We start from the raw sequence: 12926 nt of genomic DNA on the forward strand, positions 1-12926 counted from the left end.
AGATGCACATTTCCCGCAGTGAGCTGCAGTTACTCCTGACGGGGATAGTTTGTATTACAGAGTTTCATGCTGTACTATCCACTCTACAGAAAGGTAGGATGAAATTTTCACGTCTAGCTTTAACAGTTTTCTCAGTACTCATGGTTTTCTTCTTAGGCAGTGACAAGCATGGGAGTCAGTGCTCAACTAAAGAAGCTGCACTAGTTTCACCCTCTAAGATTTTGATCCAAAGAGCTTGTAGACCTACACACAAGATAGCATTAGAATAATTGCTCTAGTTTTCCTTCTTTGCTTTTGTTCCAATCCAAGTCTGTAACTGAGAGTTATCTTTTAATGAGTAATTCTGATGAAACTTTTGTCTGATTCATTGATGATTCAGAATGAATAACATTAATGTGATTTATAATTAAATAACATGAAATACTCTTAGATTTGCAGCAAGTTTATTAAGATCATGGTTTAGCATGTGACCCACGACCTGCAAGCAAAACATAATGAGTCCTCTCTTCCATTGTCTTACATCTTGAAATCCAGAGTATTCTTTTTTTGGAACAAGTAATGATTGCAATTGTTCCTGTTTCCTTCAGGAACTTTTGCAGCAAACTGGAATGGAAATCAGGTCTTGGCTGTTTGCATAACCATTTTGCTTCCATTTTAAAATTGCAGTAGTAAAAAAAAAGGAAATTTATCACTTGATTTCCAGTATCCTGCAAATCAGTTGTTTTCACTGTAAAAACTCTGGTTTGGTTGTCAAAACAGGTATGGTATCTAAATCATCATAACAAGTTGCTCACTTAAGTGGTCCAAAGTATAATATTCTGTAGAATGGTACTCACTGGCTTCAGCGTCCTGCCATGTGGATGGATGTGAGGTGTTTTACGTAGAAATCTCTCATCCGAACAGTGAACAACATTGAAGCAGTCTGTAAAGCGGTTGGGAATCGCGGGCTTGCAAATACCATGCTGCCTAAGATTTTAGAGTTTGTCAAAATATAGATAATATAAGTTTGGTATAATATTGATATAAATATTGACTTGGACCTTTTAAACTAATCTTGTATATGTCAGGAGAATAGACTTATTCAATGCTGAAAGAAAAAAAGGAAGTTTTAGTTTGTGAATCCAATGTTCTTAATTTTATTTATTTATTTTTGCCCATTTCCCTGGTACCAAATTCATTTTGGTAAAACCTAAATCCTATTTTTAAAAATTTTGTCTCTGTTTCCTCTTTCCCCTTTTCTCACTGTATCACTGAACATGGGAAGTAGGTGGGCACAGTGAGAATTAGGAAAGAATGAAAAAATCAGATAAACGATCTAGCTCATTTCTATATAAAGCCCTTTTCATGTAAAAGCTAGGGTAAGTAGCATTGTGTCAGCATTATTGTGACACTAATCACTTTCATCCACCATGCTAATCCCAAGGGTCATTGCAAACCCCTTTTTGTAGGTGTTGTAAGCTGCATTTTATAGTTTGGAGGATTCCACATTTTCCAGACAGCGTATACCACTATTGGTCCTCCATCCTTTGAATACAGCCACGTATCTGCCAAAACAGCAATCAGATATTCCAAGTTTATGGATGCCAAATTTTTCCCAATGTAACGCTTAACAGAATTTGTAGTAAAATGTCTGAGACGTGTTTGGCTTCAATGAGTTTTCATACAGCTTTAAAAAAAAAAAAATTTGTGGCAACTGTTGGGTTTGGGAAATGCAATACAAAGAATTCCTCTGTTACAACGTGCTGCTTGGCATAATTGGTTGCTTTGCTTCTATCTTTCTTAAAATCCTACCAAATTGGTAGGTATTACTACAGATACTTTTTTCTACAAATATTTGTTTGTAAAGGAGTGTATTATCAGCTTCATTTAGCCATAGTAGATAGTAATAATAGTGAGTTAAGAAGAAATAAAGGTGCTGCAGTAATAGATTTTGTGGAGAAATTCAGCCACTGTTGTTACTCATCAAGGTCTGTATGTTGTGTATTTTGACTCTGTCCAAAATAATTTAAGTACAAATGTTGGGTGTAAAGAGATTTCTGAAGGCAATAGTGAAACAGTGATTTAGTTGCTAAATAATTCCAAAACTTGCTTGAAAGAGAATGTTGACATTCTAAAAAGTTCAAGTAAGCATGGACCTAACAGGAATATTGAAATATATATATACATACATGTACACACATTTACTCATGGAAGGCAAAATTCAATATTTGTGATACAATTGGATCAAAAAGTGCTCATGTGGAGAACTTCTGCAAAATAAAGTACATTGCCTTTTTCTTACCTCAGTTTAGCCTTAGCCTGGACAATTTGTATTAGATGTGGTTCCTTTCATGATAGGGAGACTGCACTGACCTCTGTGCCAGGCCAAGCCTTCCAATACTGTTACCAAAAAAGTAGAAAAAACTTAAATCCAGACTGAACCCTTCCTTCTTTTCCCCCTTTTACTCCTCAGATGCTAAGTGTGGGCAGAAAGTTCAAGAGACAACACCATGGAATTATCTTAACCTTTTTACTCGGATTGTTGGGGGAAACCAGGTGAAACAAGGCTCACATCCATGGCAGGTTAGCACAAGCAAATGTGGTTTTATCTTCAGAACAAAGTCCTGACTTTCCATAGAAATGACAAAATAAGAAAACACATATACTTAGTGCTTACTGACACGGTGTATTGTTAAGCTCCACCCTGCTTTTATGAAAAGCAGTGAAGCAGGCAGAGAGGATACAGAACCTGTCCTGCTCCCTGATAAACCTATGCTAATAACTTTTTAGTTTATTTATCGTTAACCTCCAGATGCTCTTCCAGAAATATTCTATTGTAAAGAGGCATGGGTGAGACTGCTTAAAAATAGGGCACCGAAGGGCACCACCCCCAGCCCCCAACTGTTGCCAGGCATCATGGATTTGCAGTGCTCCCAGTGACCTGCAAAGGAAAAAATCTCAACTAACTACCAGCCTTTACAGCGTGCCGAGTACCTCAGTGGCTTGGCATCCATTACATGTATGTTGCTTTTATCCAGCTACCAAATCCCAGCTGAGGAGAGAATGCCAAGGTGTAGGATCTCTTAGAGTCAAGGACTGTAAGAAGGCTATGAAGATGTGTTTTCTTGAAATGCAGTATGTGCTTTAGCTATGTGACTCATCAGAATACCTGCATGTACTCTCTCCTTTCTTCCTCAAATGCAGTCAGAGAAAATAGAAAGATTTTCTTATTTGGCACGCCTTCTTTATATGACACAGGTTTCCTTGAAACGAAGGCAAAAGCATTTCTGCGGCGGCACCATTGTTTCTGCTCAGTGGGTAGTCACAGCAGCTCACTGCATCTTGGACAGGTATGGATGTGATATTTCAGAAGCACGTTGCAGGTGCAGAAAAACATTGATTGTAAAAGTGTGTGTGCTGTAGTATCTTTTTGTGGCTATTACTTACAGATGCTATCTTTTTTTTCTTAACTGATATTTTACATGTTTTAACAAAGGGAGAAAAATCCAAAACGTTTGAACATCTCAAAAATAATTAAGAATAAAATAAATTTACAGGGATTGGTGGAGACTGATTTTTTTTTTTTTGCAAGCATAGGTAGAAATTGTACCTAATTTTAATTATCAAACGACTGCAATTTATTTTTTTAGCAGTAACGGGCAAGGTATATGCAATTACATGGTGAATGGATACCGTACTGACCTCTTGCACAGTGATAATTTTCAGTCTTAGTGCTAAAAAAAAAAAAAAGTCTGCAAGCATTGTATGAAAGGTTTCAGTTCTGATTCTGTAGTCACTTCACTGAGGTTCTGATTCCCTTATGGTTATTTGAGTCTTCGTACTAAAGGATCACCTGAAATTATACATTTTATCTGTATCTGGCATTGTCTGTGATCACATCTTGGTCAAATTAGCCAATAACTGCAGAGGTTGTTAACTACAGAAGGACAGGCAATATTTAAATCAGCATAAAACTTTCTGACACAAAAGTAATTCTTCAAGTCTGGTGAATAAATCTGAAGCAGAATAAAAAAAATTATAATGCTTTCTTTTGTGTTTCCTTACTGCACATCATATCCGATTACTAGGAGCCCTAAAGCAGGATTCACTGTGTTTTTAAGATATAAACTTGCGGGTACTAGAGAAGTGGTCCTATTTTTTCTGTACTTGCCCATGTCCAAATCTTCCCTCCTCCTTCAAAAAGCAGTGCGACTGAACATTTTTAAACACAGTAAGAGGACCTGGTTCCTTTGAGGACCAGCAAACTACAGTCAGGAGCGTAGCTAAATGATTTTTCTTCTCAGTCCTTTTCATCTCCTGATTTCTACTGTAGGACATACTCAACTCTTGCTGACTGTACCTATTATGTGCTTTAAAATCTGAAGATGAAAGGTATTAGGTATCAGAAGTAATAACTTCTCTGTTTAAAAACAACTTTATTTTTTCCTTTCACTTTGAAGATATTCTGTTGCTGAACTTTTATTTTTCTATTCTACAGGAACCTACTCCAGTACTTGAATGTCACTGCAGGAGAGCATGATTTAAGGATCAGGGAGAATGATGAGCAGACGCTCCCTGTTAAATATGTCATTAAGCATCCAGACTTTGACCCCAGAAGGCCGATGAACTATGACATTGCCCTTCTGAAGCTGGATGGAGCCTTCAACTTCAGTAAGACCATGGCTATGTGATCTTTTTCAGTGGTGAAAGTAAGGCCTTTGCTCCTCCCAGATGCTGTGAAAAGTCTTGAAACTTAGTTTAAACCCATTTCACAGTTGTCAGATTATACCACTAAAAATCTCCAAAGTGTTTTGCAACTGAAGTATTTAAAATACCCGAGGTAAGTCAGGAAAATGTATCAGTTGAATTAAATGGTCTTCTTCAGACTTAATACTCCCTTGAAGAAAAAGGTATAGTTCTTTGTATGCAGGAGATGAAAATTTGCCCAAATAGGTGTTTTTATTATTTCATCTGTGTAGGTAGAGATTTCTGCCTCTGGTGAACAGTAAAACTAGCCCAAGGCAGGCCAGAGCTCCGAGCATAACTCAGTCCTTTCTGTACCTTACTCACACCCTCTCTGCTATTTGCCCTCTTTTCCTTTCCTGCAGAAAGGAGTGTGGGCTTGTCTTTAGTAGTGGCAGAATGGCCCGTATCGGCTCTGGAAGGGGAAGGAGAGGGGAGGACTGCTGTTAACACCCTGTTTCCTGGCCTGTTGCCCAGCCATTGCTCAGCTGTATGCTAACTTTGCCTTACGGTCAGGTTTTCTGAAAGGCTATTTTACATCATTTTTATATAATATTGAAGTTTATACACTTTGCACTTCCAAAGGCTCCAGCTCATGTCACTATGTTGCTCTTTCTGTGCCACCACAAAGGTGAGTGACTACGTTTTCTAATGGAAGTTTGGATCATGATAGCAGCTAAGTTTAAAAGGAATGGCAAGACCTGGGCTGAAGCTTGTGCTCCTGGCTTTCTTTTTTCATTCTGAAATACTATGAAATGGAGGCACAGATAAATTGTCAAATGCCAGATCAGTTTTTCAGATGTCATAAAAATAACAATACCTTTTAGTTTAAAAAAAAAAAAAAAACTAAGAAAGGAAGCTTTTTATCGTTGTTCTTTTGAATACTCGTCATTAAAATTCATCTCTGTGTTTGGCAGGCTCATCGGTTTTGCCAGCATGTCTTCCTAATCCAGGTGAAAAGTTTGAGGCAGGATATATCTGCACTGCTTGTGGTTGGGGCCGTTTAAATGAGAGTAAGCCACGCAAATTGTTCCTTGGCATTCAGGTTTCTCAGTGTCTTATCTCTGAAATGAAGAGCTTGATTGCACAGGTCATAGACCAGAAAAAACCATCAACTTGTCATAAAGACTGTAATTTCAAAATGGGATCTTTGATAGTTTCTATGCTTACCTGTGAATTATATCAAAACAGGTAGCTACAGTATATAGACCTGTATTTCAATTTTGAAAAAATTTGAAGTTTATTCAAGTAAAACTATTTATGTACACAAAACTGGATATTTATGTAACCATAAAATGTCTTGAAGTAACTTTGCAACTTTTTTTTTATGTGTGTGTGTGAATTAGCAGTGACATTAAGTTCACCTTTTAGCATTTCTTATGGGCAATTTTTTTTTTTTTTGTATTTCAGATGGAGTACTCTCTCAGGTTTTATATGAAGTCAATCTACCAATCTTAAACAGTAAGGAGTGTTCAAGAGCTTTATCAACTTTAAAGAAACCCATCCAAGGTGACACTATAATGTGTGCTGGATTTCCAGATGGGGGAAAAGATGCCTGCCAGGTCAGCTGAACAGAGGGCCTTCTGTGCTTACAAGTGTTTCTCAGCAGCTCAATGCATTATGTGCCTAAATGAATAAATACACTATAAAATGTGATATTTAGAGTGTATGAATTTTGATGTGTGAATTCTTTCAAAGGTTCTGTATGGGACAATGCACTTCATTACGCAATTCCATTTTGATTATTGTATGAGTTGTATGACAGGTTCCTGCAAGAAATTTTGTAATGTATTCCAGTGCCATAATGCTTAGGGCTTTCAAACCTCAGAACACTTGATAAATTCGTTAATGTTGCTAAGATCCTAAGGAGGAAAGTAGAAAGTGTTGCCTTGGATTACAGGAAGGAAAGGAAATGAGATAATGGTTAAATCATTGTTCCTTGTTATGGGGGTAAAAAACCCCAAACTTTTACTCATTTTTACATGTGAAAACACAGTAGATGTGCACCCATGAGAGAACTGGTCTCTCTCTCTCTCTCTCCCCCTCTTGACAATCCTGACTAATCACACTGAAAAAGAAAGTGTCTTCACAGTTTTTTAAATTGCTGTTCCGTATATTACAGTTTTGTTAGTATGGCACAAAAGAGAACTCAATAAACTCTTTAAGGCTTGCTCAGTGGTATGTTATGCACTTTTGTAAGCTATGAGTTGTGGGCTTTTACTTGTTTTTTACAGGGAGACTCGGGAGGCCCTCTTTTGTGCCGACGTAAGCATGGTGCCTGGACTCTTGCTGGTGTGATCTCCTGGGGGATGGGTTGTGCTCGTGGCTGGATAAGTAATGAGAAGAAGAAACATTATAACAGAGGATCTCCGGGAATATTCACAGACCTCAGTGCGGTGCTTCCCTGGATTCAGGAGAACATGAGTGCTGGTATTAAGTCTCCACAGTAATATGTCCCTCACTTTTGACAACTCTTCTGTCTCATGATAATATCTCATTTAATTTCATCTTTTTCAAGATATAGCACTTATTTCCCCATTTTTCCTGGCAAAGCACTATAGCATTTCACAATGCCTTTAAGTGTGTGGTGTTGATTGGCAGTTGCCAAAACCAAATTGAGAGCATTGTAAATCTTTGCTTCTTTTCCACTTTGCCTCTACTTGGACCATATATGTGTGTGTGTGTATCTTTTTTTTTTTTTTTTCCCCCACACACTTTAAGAATGGTCCTTTCATTCAGCTCACCAGTTAGCCTGGTATTTTTGTTTTTAAGTGGAAATTCACCAGTTAAAACTGTCTGAAATTCCATGCACACCTCTTTGAAGTCGCTTGTCATTTTTCTCAGCTAAAACATGTTGGATCAGACAATGACTACATAGGGAGAAGTTGTGCTCTCAGAAATGCTTTTGCTTACTCTGCTCAAAAGGCTATGTAGACCCTTAGTGCAGGGGAGCAGCATGAAAATTATCCATCGCTTCCAAAGTCATGGAGCTGGAGATATAAATGACAGTCTGTCCAGGGGTGAACTTCACTCAGAGCTGAATTAAGAAACTGAATTAATGTTCTCTTCCAGTTTGGGCAATTTTCTTTAAAAGGTGTTAGAGAATGTGTTGAAATTTACACAGAGAAATATAAAACTGAGGGGTGTTTAAGAGGTTTTGCTAGTCGATGATAAGAAATAAAATTGCAAGGGCAAAAAAAATAAAACTTTCCCACTGGAAACCAGCTTCAGCTGGTTATTGAAAAATGAAACCCTCAAAGTCAGAGAAAAATAAAAAGAGTTTAGCTTCTGAAAAATATTTTGGTTTTCAATTAAAAAAAAAAACAAAAACTGACAGACAGCATCTTTTTATTAAAAATTTATGAGCTGGCTCACTTTACCAGGAAAAAATTATATGATTAGCTGTTGTGGTAATTAAAATATGTTGGCTCCAGTGAACAAAAAAAATTATTTGACAGGTAAAGTGAAAACACAGTTCTCAATTGCATTGTGTTAGTTTTTGCTTGCTTGCTTGTTCTTTTATAATGTCCCACTGGTGCAAAAGATCTTAACTGTAATTGCTGTCAGGCTGAATGTCTCTGTGTCACTGATGTGATATTAGCAGTTGGATTCTGCTGCCCTTACCTGAAATGTTATAGCATTTACTCAACAATTACATAGAAACAGAGTACTGTGCTACTCAGACTGAATGGTGGCCTATCAATGGATGATTAATTGTAAAGTGACTACTCCAGAATTGTTTATTCCAAAGTCAGTGTTGCCTGAACTTGCAATTTTGTTTTAATTCTAAGCCTAGTGTATTGTAGACATTACGTCCCCAAGAACCATTTGAATTTACCTTGGTGCTAGATGTGTAAAATTACATGGAAAAAAGTAAAGCCTACATTGTGAATATTATAGTAATTTATTCTTCTTCCACTCCCTTCTCTATCCCTCCTTTATTAGATGTGAAAATGAAAAGCTCCACAGGTGAGTACAGTATTTTTTCAGTACTGTCTATCTGTGTTAGAGCATAAAAAGACCTCCAAAATAGTCTGATGTATAATCTAGGAAGGAAGAAACAAGAAGAAGCTTGATTAATCAAAACACTTTTAAATTTATAGTTTAAATATATACCTTTTTCCTCTTGTTCTGTTAAAAAAAAAAAAAAAACAAAACAAAAAACAAACAAACAAAAAAAACAACTTACCTAGGGTTGTACCTGTGGTGATTTCAAAAAGGAATTTTCCTTAAGACAGCTACATATATAAAGCCATATTTTTATTGAAGGAGAAATATAGAACAGAATCTCAAGCAATGCACGAAATCTAGTTAGTGAAGTTGATTCTGTATAAAAGTATAGCTTCTAAATTGAAAGTAAGAGATAAATTAGTAGTACTTCTGTGCAGTCTATGATGAATCTATCTACTTGTCTGGTGTCTATTTCTATGAATAAATTGCAAAAATACCAAAACATGAACCTAACCCCAAATGTAACATGTTTTAAAACTGAAGTTTCACTTTGATGCTACCATGTTTATGTTCTTGTTGGACACTGTTCATGTAGGTACAAATTCACATAAAGATACTAGAAACAACTTTTGTGAACTAGATCTTAAAATTTTAATGTTAGTAATGTAGAGTGAGATTCTTCAGATGATAAACAAGCTTGGGCACACAGTCAATTTGTATAGACTTGCTGTGGCCAGTGAGAATTTGTGTCTCTGAAATTTTTTATTGGTCTTCCTAGAATGCTTCAGGTAACATCTTATAAGTACACGGCTCCTTAAATTTGTTTTTGTATACATAGTTGTTGATAAATGTCATACTGGCCTATCTTGCAAGGAGAAGGAAAGACAGGAGGAGATAATTTTTGTAAGCAATTGTGTTTTTGGAGACATTTATCCACAGGCAAAAGATTCTGTTTCTTCTATTCAGGTGTCTTTAATACCATATGGTACTGTTGCAAAAATCTCCTGCTGTAACATAGCTAAGGACGTTATTGCAAATGGGCTGCAATGACCACTTTTCTTATGTCCTGAAGTAGGCATTTTTCCTTCCTGAAAATTATTTATACTGAAATCCTCATTTAACAAGTAATTTCTTTAAGGTAAAAAGCAAGCATTGCCAATTTTACAATAAAATATGATAGTATGTTGGCAGTGCTTCATTTTTGCTCTCAAATTATGTGTTTTAAAACTGACTTACCGTAATTCCAAATAAAGCAGAGGAAGACCCAGCATCAATCTGCCAGCAGAAAAAAGCTGAGCGATCTTGAGTTTCACAGTATTCTCTAGATGTTTGAGCTTTTTGGTGGAACAGGTGATTGTATATTTGTCAAACTTGATTCTTTCTGTTTTGTTTTAACTCTACAATGCAGCATTTTGTAGCATTCAGGATGGCAAACTCCCTGACAGTGAAGGAGAATTAAATTTTCCTGGAAGTTCCAAACAGTTCTATCAAAACCACCAGTAAGTAGACACACAAAGTCTTTCCCCAGAAACTATTCCCCATACTGGTGTAGTTGTTTTTTTGCTTCAGTTTTGTGAATGAGAACTAATTTGTTGTTCCAGATTGTGCGTGTGGACTCTCTTTGTACCAGAAGAGAATTATATATTGCTTAATTTTTCCCACTTTGATATAGAGCCAGAAACATTCTGTGACTATGATTCTTTATCAGTCTATTCAAAAGACAACAGACTTGTTGGTGAGTTGCCGTCCCCTTATTCTTTGGAATAATATGAGAGTGTACTCCTTCATTCTAACAGCAGGTACACCTAATGAGGACACTGCAGTTGATTATGTTGTACTTACGTTTTCATGATGAATACATTGTGACAGATGATCTAAAATAAAAGATTAACTGTGAGAAAAGAATGGAAAATGCCTGGTAGGGAACAGTGTCAGCATATGACTTTCTGGTGTCAAGGATTTTCTGGTTTTAATAGTGTTCATCTATTTGGGCTAATGGATTAATAGGGAATGTAGAGGAATGAATAGATAATTTCCTTTTCATCCTAAAATTATTACAGTTAAGTACTAAAAATGGTACATATGAGATTTCTCAAGTGACTAAAGACTTTAAACAGTGATTGTTCTCTAAAATTATATTTCAGGGAAGTTCTGTGGAGGAGATATTGCATTACCAATTTTGATTGGCTCCAATAGTGTAAGGCTGAAATTTGTTTCTGACAACAAGGATTATGGAACTGGTTTTTCCATGACCTACAAAGCTGTTACATCAGATATTCTTCCTGGTAAGTCTAAGTCTAGTAATATACCTGTCTGCATTTTTCGGTGGTGACCTGAAAAAAATTTTCAGGAGAAAATAAAAAATGAGAGGAAGCTCCTATGATATTTCTATGTGGATGATGTTACGAACAAGGTAAGTGTGATTAGACTGCTATGTGGCATTGTAGAGAAACTGGGATGCCAGAAAGAGGTAGGATAGATGCTGTTGAGAGAAGCCCTCTTTTAACTTTTCCTCTTCTCCATCCACTTTATAGAAGATCTCATTTCCTTCTGTATTTCCAGATTGTTTTAAAGTTTAATTAATAACATTAGTCAAATGAGCAGAATTTCCAGATGAAAGCTGCTTTGCTAGTCCCAAGCATGCTTTCATGGAGTGGCCCTGAGGGAAACAGCTAGTGCTGAGATATGTCATGGAGAATTGCTTTCAGTTTTGCTGGGCAGAGCAGTTCACCATCACTAGGGAGCGGGCCCAAGGGCCATCTGCTGAATCTGGACAATCTGGTTAGACAGACACCTGCTGTTCCTGTTTCTGCTGCTTTTCCAGCTAATTTCTCTCCTTTGAAGAGTGTAGAGAGGAAACCGCTCTGAGGGGCGTTGCTATGGCATAGCCCATCATGAAGGTATGTCCTCTGATTGTGTTTTATGTCTCCATTTTTCTGCTCCAAAGAAAGTTGTCAAATGTTCTTCTGACATGCCTGTGTCTTGCTCTATCACCACACACAGGTACCTGTGCCTGTAGCCAAAGGGGAATGCTATGGTTATGGGTTGAATTGCTCTTCTGCCTGGAAGTAGATTAAAAATTTCCTTTGCATATTTTTCAGACAGAAGGATTTGGCTTTCTGCTCCTGACCTGTTCTCTCTCTTAGCTGTGTGAAAGCACTGCAAGAGTTTTTCTGGATTTTTTTTTTTTTTTGTTAAATGATTTAATAGGAAATCACAGTGTTCCATTTTTGTTTTCCTGGATTGCCAGATTCTGGCTGTGAGTCCTTATCTGTCCTTTTTGAAGAAGGGGTGTTACAAAGTATGCACTACCCAGAGCACTACAGCAACATGGCAGACTGTCAGTGGATTATCTGTGCACCAGAGGACCATGTAATCAAGGTATAATATGAGCCCTTCTTGTGTCTATAGAATGGAAGTGGGCACCACTGAGTTAACAAGAAATAATGCAGCGAAGGACAAGCAAGATCAAGCAACATAAGCTTGTATAATGCTGCTGGATGCAGCTGAGAAATCATTTTCCATCCCAAAAGCCAGATAGATTTCAATTTCTCCTTTGGGTTATGGTAAAATAGGATCTCCTGGCTTAAATTTTATTGTGACAGATTCTTCTAGCAAATGTAATATGCTATGTATCACCTAGGAGAAGTTTGAATGACACAGAAACCAAAGGCCAAAGGAATAATTGAGAATATTAAAGACCCTACAATAGATCTTTGAATTATTTGTGTGAATTTAACAAGGTTTGCTTTTTTCATTTTTTATTTAAAGCTTACTTACCAATCTTTTGAAGTAGAAGAGAGTGAAGATTGCTCTTATGATGCCGTGACTGTGTATGAAGATGTGGGAAAAGAGGAGGAAATTGGTTTGACTTCTGAATTTTGATGTACTTTAGGGGATGACCTATTTCTTTTACGACTTTCACTAGCCCTGTTTTACAGTCTAAAAATCAAGTTTACCTATAGAGTCTCAGGTGATGTTATAGGTACTAGTTTCAGTGCCTTGAGAAATACTTTTAGGTATTGCTGCTTCTGTTCCACTTAGAGGCAAAATCACATTGAACAGAACAGTTTTGTGTCTTTAAATTCTATATGAAATAGAATTCTGAATTCATGTAAATGAAGAAAAGGGCATAACACAGTAATTTGTTTTTAATGGTAATGATCAGACACAGAAAACACCCAAGAGGTCTCCTTTTCAGAGTCCAGTTTCATTTTCTTCACTGAAGATTCATGTAGTTCTTGCCACCTTGC

At 36.8% G+C, this 12926-nt stretch overlaps 1 protein-coding gene across 3 annotated transcripts in view; it reads left to right on the forward strand.

Moving 5' to 3' along the window:
- OVCH2 (ovochymase 2) overlaps positions 1 to 12926 on the forward strand; it is a 20679-nt gene continuing 7753 nt past the window's right edge. Inside the window, exons 1-13 of one of the 3 annotated variants that reach the window (XM_033006987.2) lie at positions 1 to 93; positions 2453 to 2562; positions 3238 to 3329; positions 4478 to 4650; positions 5640 to 5735; positions 6133 to 6284; positions 6957 to 7152; positions 8668 to 8691; positions 10082 to 10172; positions 10275 to 10408; positions 10818 to 10958; positions 11924 to 12054; positions 12445 to 12538. In XM_033006987.2, coding sequence (XP_032862878.2) covers positions 3 to 93; positions 2453 to 2562; positions 3238 to 3329; positions 4478 to 4650; positions 5640 to 5735; positions 6133 to 6284; positions 6957 to 7152; positions 8668 to 8691; positions 10082 to 10172; positions 10275 to 10408; positions 10818 to 10958; positions 11924 to 12054; positions 12445 to 12538 — 1525 coding nt within the window. In that variant the 5' untranslated portion in view covers positions 1 to 2. Of the gene's footprint in view, positions 94 to 2452; positions 2563 to 3237; positions 3330 to 4477; positions 4651 to 5639; positions 5736 to 6132; positions 6285 to 6956; positions 7153 to 8667; positions 8692 to 10081; positions 10173 to 10274; positions 10409 to 10817; positions 10969 to 11923; positions 12055 to 12444; positions 12539 to 12926 lie in introns of those variants that run through there. The other 2 variants (XR_004409137.2, XM_033006989.2) reach the window with 2 other exon arrangements.

Source organism: Tyto alba, unplaced genomic scaffold (genome assembly GCF_018691265.1).
Source record: "Tyto alba isolate M040663 unplaced genomic scaffold, T.alba_DEE_v4.0 Super-Scaffold_8, whole genome shotgun sequence".
In the NCBI taxonomy this organism is placed as follows: Eukaryota; Metazoa; Chordata; class Aves; order Strigiformes; family Tytonidae; genus Tyto; species Tyto alba.